The sequence below is a fragment of the Scyliorhinus canicula genome, chromosome 10, assembly GCF_902713615.1.
Source record: "Scyliorhinus canicula chromosome 10, sScyCan1.1, whole genome shotgun sequence".
Taxonomy (NCBI): domain Eukaryota; kingdom Metazoa; phylum Chordata; class Chondrichthyes; order Carcharhiniformes; family Scyliorhinidae; genus Scyliorhinus; species Scyliorhinus canicula.
Genome location: NC_052155.1, coordinates 95,640,219 through 95,654,700, shown reverse-complemented (window position 1 = coordinate 95,654,700; position 14,482 = coordinate 95,640,219). Strand labels below are relative to the sequence as shown.

The 14,482-nt window shown below is 45.9% G+C and overlaps 1 protein-coding gene across 1 annotated transcript in view; it reads right to left on the bottom strand.

Moving 5' to 3' along the window:
• Window positions 1–14,482, bottom strand: part of LOC119972132 — a 660,627-nt gene that overhangs the window by 31,860 nt on the left and 614,285 nt on the right. The window contains exons 57-59 of the mRNA XM_038808465.1: window positions 982–1,273; window positions 804–882; window positions 596–671 (exon numbers count right to left, since the gene is read on the bottom strand). Of these exons, the coding sequence (XP_038664393.1) occupies window positions 596–671; window positions 804–882; window positions 982–1,273 (447 nt within the window). The remainder of the gene's footprint in view (window positions 1–595; window positions 672–803; window positions 883–981; window positions 1,274–14,482) is intronic.

Here is a 14,482-nt window from a genome sequence, read left to right as displayed (position 1 = left end):
TGGTGCATGGTGTTTCCCGGCGTTCTGAGCGCCGGAAAACACCTGGCTAATCGTGCGCACAATGGGTCTCTTTTCCCAATTGGGTAGATCGTGCTCTTTGTGCAGATGAGTGTTTTAAATTTCTCCTGAAATTATGATTTTTATAGCAGTAAGTTTTATTATTTTTGAGTTTGAGTAAATTTCACAATGGAAATGGTGATGGGGAAGTGTAATTAAGGATGCAAAATCTTCAAGGTATAGACCTGGAGTCATGATCACTAGCCAGAATCATGATTCCAGGGTATGTGTGTAGAGTTCCCAAGTGTAGTCTGTGCTCCATAGATACTGATGTAGAGGTCAAGGTACCATATTGAGAAGCCTGTTTTTTTTCTGGACTCCAAACTATTGAGCCAATGATCTAAAGTATCACATTGGCTTTTCACAATATAATTTAACTGATTTACCACAGCTAGTCCCTGTAACCAGTGGTATTACAGAAAGGCTGCTATGCTGAATTTTCTCCTGGTTAAAAATAAATTCATATTTTTCCATCAGTCAAAGTTCAACAGGAACCAAAAGTCAAGCAATCTAAAGATATATAGTATTATTAACACACCTGTTACATGGAAAGATAAGGTTTTCTTTGGTGACTGTATTAGTTATCTCAACCTTTTCAAGGAACCACCCACTTCCTGTAAAGAAATATATACATTCAGAAACTTGAGCAAGTAGATTAATGTTGTGAATCATATAACAAATGTAATGGTTCCCATAGGCTTTAGCACACCAATTGGGATTATATTTTTCTTCCATGCTCTACTCACCAGGTATCCCTGCATCGTGACCAATTTCAATTTTATAGAGGCTCCCCAATAGATCTGTTTTAATTTTGAACTTGTCAACCTAAATAATTATCAGAGGAATACATAATGGAAGCTTAAATTAGGACAAAGTAGGAACAGCACATTTTCATTCTTTGACCAGTTTGAGGTGTTTCCCTACCTGTCCTTTTCGAAACGGATTCACATGATCAAGCGTTTCTGTTAAAAGAATCTTGTCTGAATGTGCTTTGTCACCAAATAAGACAATATAAACATTAACATTTGTACTCTCTCCAAACTCGTCTTCAGTGTAAATTTGGACCAAGTATTCATCCAACTCTTTTAGTGCTTCTCTACTATTTGGATCCTTTACTGAGTGCAGAGAATGTGTGCTTTTGCGCTCATGGTTAAGCATGCCAGATAATGGAATTTTCTTTATAATGGGAGGCTTCTTAGAATGAACAGCAATGTTCCTAGAAAACACAAGACACAGTTAAATTAAGTGAGAGTTACATCCTGAACGGAACCTGTGTGCAGATTGTCGGTTGTTTGTCTCCAAAACGATAGTGATTAAACTTCATAAGTAGTTAATTGCCTGTAAAATGGGGAAGAAGTGCTATATAACTCCAGGTCATTCTTTTCTTTTTTTATGAAAATATTTTATTCAAGGCATTTTCATATATCCATACAAAAGCAGAAGAACAACCATGCAACATTATAAGCAACCAACACCATTCCCCCCCTACTCCCCCAATACCTTCTCCCATCCTGCCTTCCCCATTTTAACCCACTTACCTTCCCGTCCCCGCCCCTTGCTGAACCCTCAAACCTCCTAAAAGAAATCAATAAACGGCTTCCAACTCCGAGTGAACCCATTGACCGAACCCGTCAATACGAACTTGACCCTCTCCAGCCTCAGGAATTCCACCAGGTCGCTCACCCGCACTCCCGTTTTGGGTGGCTCAGTGTCCCGTCACCCGAGCAAGATCCGTCTCCGGGCCATCAGGGAGGCAAAGGCCAAAATATCAGCTTCTCTCACCCCCTGGACTCATGGGTCTTCCGATTCCCCGAATATTGCCACCTCTGGACTCGGGCCACAGTCTGTGAAATCCTGCCAGAACCCCTACAGCTTCGGACATGCTCAAAACATGTGGATGTGATTTGTGGGCTTCCCCGCGCACCGCCCACATCTACCCCTCAAAAAAACAACTCATCCTTGCGACTGTCATATGTGCCCTGTGGGCGAATTTAAACTGGATGATACTTAATTTCGCACACGACAAGGATGCATTCGCCCTCATAAGAACATAAGAACTAGGAGCAGGAGCAGGACATCTGGCCCCTCGGGCCTGCTCCGCCATTCAATTAGGTCATAGCTGATCTTTTGTGGACTCAGCTCCACTTTCCGGCCCAAACACCATAACCCTTAATCCCTTTATTCTTCAAAAAATTATCTATCTTTATCTTAAAAACATTTAATGAAGGAGCCTCAACTGCTTCACTAAGCAAGGAATTCCATAGATTCACAACCCTTTGGGTGAAGAAGTTCCTCCTAAACTCAGTCCTAAATCTACTTCCCCTTATTTTGAGGCTAAGCGCCCTAGTTCTGCTTTCACCCGCCAGTGGAAACAACCTGCCCGCATCTATCCTATCCTATCCTATATAATTTTATGTTTCTATATGATCCCCCCATATCCGTCTAAATTCCACCGAGTACAGTCGCAATCTACTCAACCTCTCCTCGTAATCCAACCCCTTCAACTCTGGGATTGACCCAGTGAATCTCCTCTGCACACCCTCCAGCGCCAGTATGTCCTTTCTCAGATAAGTAGACCAAAACTGAACACAATACTCCAGGTGTGGCCTCACTAATACCTTATACAATTGCAGCATAACCTCCCTAGTCTAAAACTCCATCCCTCCAGCAATGAAGGACAAAATTCCATTTGCCTTCTTAATCACCTGTTGCACCTGTAAACCAACTTTTTGCGACTCATGCACCAGCACACCCAGGTCTCTCTGCACAGCAGCATGTTTTAATATTTTATCATTTAAATAATAATCCCTTTTCCTGTTATTTCTACCAAAATGGATAACCTCACATTTGTCAACATTGTATTCCATCTGCCAGACCCTAGCCCATTCACTTAACCTATCCAAATCCCTCTGCAGACTTTTGGTATTCTCTGCACTTTTTGCTTTACCACTCATCTTCGTGTCGTCTGCAAACTTGGAGACATTGCACTTGGTCCCCAACTCCAAATCATCTATGTAAATTGTGAACAATTGTGGGCCCAACACTGATCCCTGAGGGACACCACTAGCTACTGATTGCCAACCAGAGAAACAGCCTTTAATCCCCACTCTTTGCTTTATATTAATTAACCAATCCTCTACTACTTTACCCTTAATGCCATGCATCTTTATCTTAAGCAGCAACCTTTTGTGTGGCACCTTGTCAAAGGCTTTCTGGGAATCCAGATATACCACATCCATTGGCTCCCCATTATATACCGCATTGGTAATGTCTTCAAAAATTCCACTAAATTAGTTAGGCACGACCTGCCCTTTATGAACCCATGCTGCGTCTGCACAATGGGACAATTTCCATCCAGATGCCTTGCTATTTCTTCCTTGATGATAGATTCCAGCATCTTCTCTCCTGCCGAAGTTAAGTTCACTGGCCTATAATTACCCGCTTTCTGCCTACCTCGTTTTTTAAACAGTGGTGTCACGTTTGCCAATTTCCAATCCGCTGGGACCACCCCTGAGTCTAGTGAATTTTGGTAAATTATCACTAGTGCATTTGCAATTTCCCTAGCCATCTCTTTTAGCACTCTGGGATGCATTCCATCAGGGCCAGGAGACTTGTCTACCTTTAGCCCCATTAGCTTGCCCATCACTACCTCCTTAGTGATAGCAATCATCTCAAGGTCCTCACCTGTCATAGCCTCATTTCTATCAGTCACTGGCATTTTATTTGTGTCTTCCACTGTGAAGACCGACACAAAAAACCTGTTCAGTTCCTCAGCCATTTCCTCATCTACCATTATTAAATCTCCCTTCTCATCCTCTAAAGGACCAATATTTACCTTAGCCACTCTTTTTTGTTTTATATATTTGTCGAAACTTTTACTATCTGTTTTTATATTCTGAGCAAGTTTACTCTCATAATCTATCTTACTCTTCTTTATATCTTTTTTAGTAGCTTTCTGTTGCCCCCTAAAGATTTCCCAATCCTCTAGTCTCCCACTAATCTTTGCCACGTTATATGCTTTTTCCTTCAATTTGATACTCTCCCTTATTTCCGGTTGATTTTCCTTCTTTCTACCGTCCTCCTCAGGGACGCTGCCCATGTGCCGGCTTCCACCTCCACTTCCAGCTCCACCTCCCACTTATGCTTTATGGGCCCCACCAGTACCCCTTCCCAATCCATCAACTCCTTGTAGACCTCGGACACCCTCTCCTCCCCTATCTCATCCCTCGAGAGTACCTTGTCCTGCAACCCAGGAAAGGGCGACACCTCTCTCTTTACAAAATCCCAGACCTGCAGGTACCTAAAACCATTTCCCCTGGTAAGCTCATACTCTTCCTCCAGGTCCTCCAACCTTGCAAACTTGCTCCCTATGAACAGGTCACCAAATGGCTCGATCCCCGTTTGCTAGCACTCACGAAACCTCACTACCAACTGCGCTCCCCCAAGCAGAAAATATATAGTCGCAGATCTGTGCCCAACTGAGGCATCCTCCATTCCCAATGCTGCCTCCAATGGCCCCATATCCTTCATAACGATACCAACACAAGGCTCTGGGCTCACCGAGTATCTAGCTGGCGAGAATGCAGAGGCACTGACAACAAAGCCCTTAAACCAGTTCCCTGACATGATGCTGCTTCCATCCGAACCCACACCAACATCCCCCCCACAACCCATTTCCTAACTATGGCGATGTTCGCCACCCAGTAGTAGCTCATCATGTTTGGCAGCGCCAGCACCGCGCCCCCCCCCCTCCCCCCCCCCACCCCATCTCCTCGCTCCTGCTCCAGGAAAACCCTCCTGAGCAGCCCACACAAACCCAGAATATCACCGCATTCACCTTTTTGAAACACAACTTCGGGACTAAGATTGGGAGGTTTTCAAACACAAACAGAAACCTTGGCAGCACAATCATAATGTCCCCGATACTAACCAATGGGTCTGAAATATACAGCAGCAGGTCTTCTGCAGACAGTGAGACCCTGTGCTTGGTGCCCCCCTGCACAATCCCTCTCCAGTCCCTCGACGCCTTAAGCGCCATCGCCAGTGGCTGGTTTAGCACACTGGGCTAAATCGCTGGCTTTTAAAGCAGATCAAAGCAGGCCAGCAGCATGGTTCAATTCCCGTACCAGCCTCCCCGACCAGGCATCGGAATGTGGCGACTAGGGGCTTTTCACAGTAACTTCATTTGAAGCCTACTTATGACAATAAGCGATTTTCATTTTCTTCATTTCATTTCAGTGGCTCTATCACTAAAGCAAGAGCAACGGGGAGAGCGGATACTCGTCTCCTCGGGTGCGTGAACGCACGTGACCATTTGACCGGCCCATTCAGCTTCCTCACATTCCGCCTGACCAGCCTGGTTGGGGGCTCCCCGTTCCCCTCTCCTACCGATCAGCCATGTCCCTTTTTGGGCCAGCCCACCGACCCGCGTCAAGCGGCCCTCCAGGCCCACCCTCGGATGTCCACCATCATCAATCCTTTTCCAACTGTGCCACATCAACCAAACCCTTGTCAGCAATCCTCCCCCTCACTTAAACAAGACATCAGCCCCATTCCCTCCTGCGCCTACCTCCTGACACTCTCTTACTTCACTCCTATTAACTAGCCCGCCCAGCTGGCATGGTGGCCGTGCCCAAGGCCTCTAACTTCCCTGCTGTCCCCAACTCCCCTTTCCCTCATCCATACCCCCCTAAAGAGCAATAAAAGCTACACTCACCCTCGATGTTCCGCCATGAAAAGCCTGCCCTCCAGGAAGCCCGTCATCATAAACTCTGAAGAAAAATCTTTTCAGAAACAAACACAAGCTCAAACTCCTCTAAAGTTCAATGTCATCATTCTCCTCCCAGTCCATTGTCACTCATGAACTCCATCACCTCTTCTGGCATGCCGAAATAGTACTCCCGCATCTGGTAAGTCACCCAGAGTACTCTGAACTTTACCCCGTTTTTAAAGAGGGCAGTCTTGACCCAGTTAAACCCGGCCCTCCTCTTCGTCAGTTCTGCTCCCGGGTCCTCGTACACCCTCAACTCGTTCCTTTCCCACATGTATTTCCTAGTCTGCCTCGTCCATCGGAGACTCTTCCCCTTATCCAGAAAGCGGTGGTACCGCACCACCATCGCCCTGGCAGCATATCCGCCTGCGGTCTCCTCATCAGCACCCTGTGTATTCGGTCGACCTCCAGGGGCCGGTCAAAGGCCCCCTCCCCCCATCAGCTTCTCCAACATTTTGGCCACTTGGGTGCCAACTTGAACCACAACAGTTTGTCTAATTTGTGCACAGCAAGAGCTCGGAAGCCAGCTTTTGGATTTGACCCAGTGACAGTGAATGAACAGTGGTGTAGTTCTAAGTCTGGATGGTGTGTGGCTTGGAAGAGAACTTGCAGGTTTTGGTTTTTCCATATGTTGGCTGCCCTTGACCTTTTTGGTAGCACAAGTCATGGGTTTGGAAGGTGCACTTTAAGGAATCTTGGTGGTTGCTGCATTGCATGTGGCAGAGCAGTGGTTTCCAACCGGCGTGCTGTGTCATACTAGTATGCCATGAAAGTCAAAATGATTAATACATGTATTTTTTGATGAAATCCAATTTACTTTCATCTTCAGCTCCGAAGTCAGCATTTACAAGCCCCGATGAACTTTGGGGCTCCCATGCGTGCACCAGGTAGGAACAGGCTGCAAATGCACGCTTCTATTCTTTTTTTAATATACATTTAGTGTACCCGATTCACTTTTTCCAATTAAGGGGCAATTTATTGTGGCCAATCCACCTACCCTGCACATCTTTGGGTTGTGAGGGCGAAACCCATGCAAACACGGGAAGAATATGCAAACTCCACGGACAGTGCTCCGGAGCCGGGATCGAACATGGGACCTCAGAGCCATGAGGCAGTTGTGCTAACCACTCCGTCACCGTGCTGCCACGCGCTTCTGTTCTTGATGGTTGTCAGGTTAGTATACATGCATGAGAGGCCACAGGTTCATTGGACCTTCGAGATGCCAAGCTCAGAGCTGAAGATAAAGGCTCATGTACCTGTATAAAGAGCAAAATCTCTAAAAGGATGCAAAAATCCAGGGGCAAGCGAAGGGACAGGGTGTGCTGTCAAACATGGAAGAGAGGACCAGGAAAAATAAACTGAAACGAATTGCAATTTTTAACAGGGAAACACTTTCAATTGTGTATACTATCCATAAAAAGACATTTGACAGGCAACTGCTGCTAAGACTTTCGTTGTAAACTGCTTAAGTAATTAAAACTGTATTAGATGGTGGCTTCTTCTATTTTTATGAGGTTTTAGAGATAAATGGCTTTTACTAGAGGGCAGTTCAGTTGGATAAATTAGGAACTGTGCCTCAAAATCTTTTTATTGTATAAAGGTGGGCCATGACATAAAAAAGGTTGAGAACTACATACTGCTGCCACTGTGAGTCAGTGGTGGAATGAGCAAATGTTTAAGGTGGTAGTAGGGGTGTCAATCAAACAAACTGCTATGCCCTGGATGGTGCTGAGCTTCTTGAGTGTTGTTGCAATTCCACATAGCATACCCGAGTAAGTGAAAATTATTCCATCACACTCCTGACATGTGCCTTTTAGATTGTAGGAAGGCCTTGGGGAGTCAGGAGTTGAGTTACTCGCCAAAGAATACCCAGCCTCTGACCTGCCCTTGCAGCCACATGGCTGGATCAGCTAACCTTCTGATCAAGAGCAATCCCCAGTATGTTCATAGTTGGAGATTCAGTGATGAGAATTCTGCTAAATGTCTCGGGGAAATCGTTGGATTCCTGTTGCTTGGTACTTGTGTGACGCAAACATACCTTGTAGCTTATTAGCTCAAGCGTGTGATGATCGGGTGGCATGTGGCACAGTGGTTAGCACTGTAGCCTACGGCGCTGAGGATCCAAGTTTGAATCCCGACCCTGGGTCACTGTCCGTGTGGAGTTTGCACATTCTCCCTGTGTTTGCGTGGGTTTCAACCTCACAACCCAATGATGTGCAGGGAAGGTCCATTGGCCATGCTAAATTGCCCCTTAATTGGAAAAAAAAATTGGGTACTGTAAATTTTTTTTAAAAGCCTGTGATGATTTCCAGGAGTCTTAGTCTGTATTTAGTCTTTTACAGGATGTGAGTGTCACTGGCTGACTCAGAATTTATTGTCCGTCCCTAATTGCTCTTGAGAAGGTGATTGTGAGACACCATCTTGAACAGCTGCAGTCCATGTGGTGTAGGTATACCCACAATGTTGTCAGGAAGGGAGTTCCAGTATTCTGATCCAGCAACACGGAAGGAACAGCAATGTCATTCCAATTCTGGATGGTGGGTGGTTTGGAGGGCAACTTGCAGGTGGTGGTGTTCTCATGTATTTGAAGCCCTTGTCCTTTGCTGGAAGTTGAGGTCCTGGGTTTGGAATGTGCTGTTAAAGGAGCTTTGGTGAATTCTTGTAGTGCATCTTGTAGATGGTACACACTGTGCGTTGGTGGTGGAGAGAGTGAATGTTTGAGCTGATGGATGGTATGCCAATCAAACGGGCTGGTTTGTCCTGGATGGTGCTGAGCTTCTTGAGTGTTGTTGGAGCTGCACTCATCCAGGCAAATGAAGAGTATTCCATTGCACTCCTGACATGTGCGTAGCAGATGATGATCTGGGTTTGGCAAATGCGGAGGGGAGTTACTTAGTGCGTTCCGCTTCTGACCTGCATTTTAGCCACAGTGTTTATATGGCTAGTCCCTTTCAGTTTATGGTCAATGATATCCCCCAGGATGTTGATAGTGTGTGACTCAGCGATGCTAATATCATTGAATGCTACATGGATGTACAATCATGAGTTGGTGGATCGATTCAAAGTCTATCCCAATTAGCACAGTGGGAATACCACACAACACAATGGATTATATCCTCAATATGAAGGTGGAACTTTGTCTCCAAAAGGACTGTACTGATACTGTGTTGGACAGATGTATCTGTGACAAGCACGTTGCTGAGGGTGATTTTTCGCTCATGTTGGTTCCCTCACCACCTGTCGCAGTCCCAGTCTAGCAGGTCTGTCCTTTAGGAATTGTCAAACTCTGTCAGGAGCAGAGCTACTGAGCCACTCTTGCTGATGGACATTGAAGTCCCCCACCCAGAGTACATTCTGCATTTTTGCCATGCTCAGTGTGTGGTGATATGAATCACTGTAAATACACAAGGTGTTAATGTAAATACACATAGACTAGCTAGACACTAGAGGGAGTACCAGAGACATGACACAGACATTCAACCAATAAGTCAGTAAGATAGGACATGACCAATGGGCATTCACGACACACACAGAGGTGACACTACTGATGTACCATCGATTGCACGCGAGGCGAGTGATTTACCAAAGTCTGACTTTAATTGACTAGAACACAGCTCTGCGATCGTCTACAGTGGAAAGGGACGATCGTCAGGCGTCTGAGCATTTATACCTCGTTAATAGAGGCGTGGTTAACTCAGCCTCTCGGCCAATCGGTCGAGAGGCACATGACCGACCAGGGCCAATGGTAAGCCGACGTTCTGGCCCAATGGCAGATGAGTATGCAGATCATATCATCACAACTACCACAGGGGGGCATTACACCAACCCATATAAAAGGACACAGCACACATGATCTTCCTCTTTCCAGTGGAGACACTTAGTGAGAACACAGGGTTGATTTGAAACACATCACACCCACCACGTGGATTGTAGCAGACTGGTTCATCAGTCTGAGTAGCTATAGCAGGATTTACAGGAGACTCGAATCCAAGTGGGAGAATTGTTAACAGTTTGATAAATGTGTTAAAGCTATCTTCAAGTCTGAACCTTCCTTTGTGAGAGTGCACATCAAGGAAGCAGCTTTAGTAACGTCAAGAGCATAACAAAACACAGTGCTTGTGCCAATTATTCAACATCGGGGAGTACTGATTCATCAGCTGAAAGACGCATTAGGTAAGAATTAGCAGCAGGTTTCCTTGCTCATGTTTGATCTGATGCCAAGAGACTACAGAGGGTCCACAGTGGATCATAAGGATTTTCAAGCCAACTTCTGCCCAGCTGTGTACCACTGTGTCGCCAGCTCTGCAGGGTCTGTGCTGCAGATGGGACAGGACAAGCCCAGGGATGGTGATGGTGTTGGCTGGGGCATTAGGTGGAATTGACCATTCTCTGTCACTGGCGTGAGTCATAGCAGGTGGGCGAAGACAATCACTCGTGTTCTGCAAAGTCAGTTTCCCAATGACAGGAATCAACAGTGGGAACAAATGTGGCAGATCACCATTGCTGCCAAAGGCCATCAGGAAGCCCTTCTGCTTTTGCTGAACCCAGTCTAACAGTTATGTTCTTTACGACTCAACCAGCTCAACCAGTAATGGAGCGACTGAATCCCTCTCAGTGATGAACATTGAAGCCCCCTCACCCGGAGTACATTTTGTGGCCATACCATCCTCTGTGTTTCTTCCCAACACGATTCATCAGCTGAGGGGCTGTGGTAGGTGGTAATCAGCTGGAGGTTTCCTTGTCCATGTTTATGTAACCTGATGCCTTGAGATTCATGGAGTCTGGAGTCAGTGTTGAGGACTTACCGGGTAACTTTCTCCTGATTATATATCACTGTGCTGCCACCTCTGATGCATCTGTCATCTCACTGGGGCAGGATATGCACAGAGATGGTGATGGTGGTGTCTGGAACATTGTCTGTGTGATTCTGTGAGAGTGCCTATGTCAGGCTGTTGCTGGACTTGTCTGTGGGACAACTCTACTAATTTTTGCACAATCCTCCAGATCTTAGTAAGGAGGGCTTTGCAGGGTCGACAGTAATTTAACTGTGCCTAGGTCGATGCCAGAAAGTGCATGGTATTAATGAGGCAGTTACAGCATGAATGCAAAAGTGGTTAAAGGCATAAATCAAAGTGTTGTGCTAAATACTAGATCTAATACCACATGGGATTACACAGTGATATTTTGAGGGGTCATTATTAGGACCACTGCTCTTTTTGATGGAATGGAGGGCACAATTTCAAAGTTTGTAGATGACATTAAACTTGGAAGCGCTGTGAAGAGTTAGGAGGATAGCAGCAATCTTCAGGAGTCTTTGGTGTGTGCTGAAATGGTAAAACAAAGATTTAAGGCAAAGAGAAATATGAACTGATGCATTTTGGAAGCAAGGATGAGGAGAGGAAATATAAACTAACAAATCTTTAAAGGTTCAGAATGAGATTTGGTAAAGTTGTTAAAAAGAGAACATATGACCGTTTAAAAAGAAGTATGTTATGCTGAACCTTTATAAATTATTGGTTATGGTTAGCTAGTGTTTGGTGTCCAATTCTAGACAATGCTATTTCAGAAGGTTTTGGATAGGTGCAGAGGGGATTTACTGGAATGGTACCAGAGATTGGGTGCGGGATTCTCTGACCCCGGGCTGGGTTGGAGAATTGGCGGGCCGGGCGTGATTCATGTGGCGCCACCCCTATGCCGGCCCCGGCGATTCTCCGTGCGGCATGGGCCGAGTGGCCGCCGAGATAGGCCGAGTCCCGCCGCCACCATTCACATGTGGTCTTACTCGGCGGGACCTTGCCTTTCATCCTGCGGGGGACGGCCTGGTGGGGGGGGGAGGGGGGGGTCCGAGTCCAGGGCCTACCGATCGGCGGGCCGGCCTCTCCTGGTGGGGGCCTCTTTTTCTCCGCGCTGGGCCCCTGTAGCTCTATGCCATGTTGCATCAGGGCCGGTGCGGAGAAGGAAACTAGCACGCATGCGTGAGCTCGCGCTGGTCGCAGCGCGCATGCACAAATTCGTCTGGCCACAGCGCGCGTACGCAGACCCGCGGCGCCCGTTTGACACCGGTATTGGCAGCTGGGGCTGTGGGAGTTGCTCCAGTGCCGTGCTGGCCCCGAGTAGGGCTCAGGATCGCTGCTCCTGGGGGCCTGTTGACGCCGTTGTAAAACACAACGGCATTTACTAAGGTGTCAACACTTAGCCTCAAGATCTGAGAATCCCGCCCAGGATGCTTCAGTATGTGGAGAGGCTGTAGAAGCTGGGATTGTTCTGTTTAGAGCAGACAAGATTAAGGTGAGATTTAATACAATAGTTCAACATATTGAAGAAGTTTGGTAGAGTAATATGAAGAAGCTGTTTTCACTGGGAGGAGAATCAGGACACAATTTAAGCTAATTGGTGAAAAGAACGAGAGAGGAGATGGAAAGAACTTTCTCAGGCTGTGAGGTGTTATTATCTGGAAGGCAGCACCTGCAAGAGGGGTATAAGCAAATTCAATGGGAGCTTTGAGAAGGAAACATTGACAGGATGAGAAGGTAAGTGGGACTAATTGGATCACCTTTTCAAAGGATATGAAAAAGGCCGAGGACAAAGGGTAAGTAATAATTACACCACACAAATGTCAGGCAAAGACCATCTCCAAATGAGTGAATCTAACCGTTGGCCCTTGATATTCAATAGCATTACCATCACTAAATCCCCGACAATCAACATCCTGGGGTTACCATTCACCAGAAACTGAACTGAACCAGCCATAAAAGTACTGTGGCATTAAGAGCAGATCAAAATCCTGCAACATTAACTCATGTCCTGACTCCCTAAAGACAGTCCACCATATACAAGTCACAAGTCAAGAGTGTGATGGAATACTCTCCACTTTACTGGATGAGTGCAGCTCCAACACCCAACACTCAAGAAGCTTGACACCGTCCAGGTCTAAGCAGCCCATTTGATTGGCACCCCTTCCACAAACATTCAAACCCTCCATCACTGACTCACAGTAGCAGCCGCGTGTACCATCTACAAGATGCACTGCAGGAAATCATCAAGACAGCAACTTCCAAACCCATTGTTATGTTCTAGTACATGGACAATGATTGAGTCAGTGCACCAAAGAACGTCTAGTTCGAGATGAGTCAAATTTATTATTGTATAGGGCAGCATGGTGAAATGAAAATCGCTTATTGTCATGAGTAGGCTTCAATGAAGTTACTGTGAAAAGCCCCTAGTCGCCACATTCCGGCGCCTGTCCAGGGAGGCTGGAATCGAACCGTGCTGCTGGCCTGCTTGGTCTGCTTTAAAAGCCACCGATTTAGCCCAGTGAGCTAAACCAGCCCCTACGGCACAGTGGATTAGCCCTGGTGCCTCACGGCGCCGAGGTCCCAGATTCGATCGCGGCTCTGGGTCACTGTCCGTGTAGAGTTTGCACATTCTGCCCATGTTTGATGGGTTTTTCCACACAACCCAAAGATGTACAAGGTGGGTGGATTGAACACGCTAAATTGTCCCTTAATTGGAAAAAAATTAATTGGGTACATTAAATTTTAAAAAAATAATATTACTATCTAACAAACTGTCCTTTGGAAACTAATATTAACAAACTGGAACAATCACAAACACAACTAACCTCAATGTCTTCTTCTACACACTCCCCTAGGTGGCAGTGTCACATCGCCTGCCACCTAGTGGTTGGAGGTCATACATATTTACATGTACAATTGCCTATGCATATCACTACTTCCCCTTTTCTTGAGATTTTGAACAAAAACATATGTACATAATTTCAATAAATATTATATATGATATGCATAGCACAATATTTTATATCATGTACAGCTACACTGTCCAATTACAGATTCAGTCTTTCAGGTTTCTTTCTTTGCCTTGTTAACCTTCTTAACTTTGGTAGATCTGATGAATCTGCTTGACAGTCTTGCATTTCTGTAGATGCAACTGGTATGACCACATTGCTGTTCAGAACTTCAGACTGTACAATGGTATTTGATTTGTCCTCTGGTTGTGTTGGTTTTGAAGAATATAAGTTTTCATAGACATCATCCACTTGCAGTTGAGCAACAGGTTATTTAACTTTCAGGAGTGCCCATCTGTCCCTCCTTAGTACCTGGCTTGCTCTGTGATTACAGTGTAAGATCTCAGGCCTATTTTCTGAAATACTGTTGCATATTTTGACTAGCCATCAGGATCCTCCACCCTCACTACATCATTCGGATTTGAAGGTTTCAGAGCCCTAGTTGACATGTCATAGTCACTCTTCTGCTTCTTCGTTTGAGATTGCAGATGATTCCTTATCTTGTCATTTACTTGCTGTTTGGTATGGCATGGCAGAGTTTTCATAGCTTATGACTCATTAACAGTTCTGGCAGCACATTATCACAGTGGTTAGCACAGTTGCTTCACAGCTCCAGGGTCCCAGGTTCGATTCTCGGCTTGAATCACTGTCTGTGCAAAGTCTGCACGTTCTCCCCGTGTCTGCGTGGGTTTCGTCCGGGTGCTCCGGTTTCCTCCCACGATCCAAAGATGTGCGGGTTCGGTGGATTGGCCATGCTAAATTGCCCTTAGTGTCCAAAAAGGTTAAGTGGAATTACTGGGGGCGACACAGTGCCGCAGTAGTTAGTACTGCTGCTTCACGGCACCGAGGTC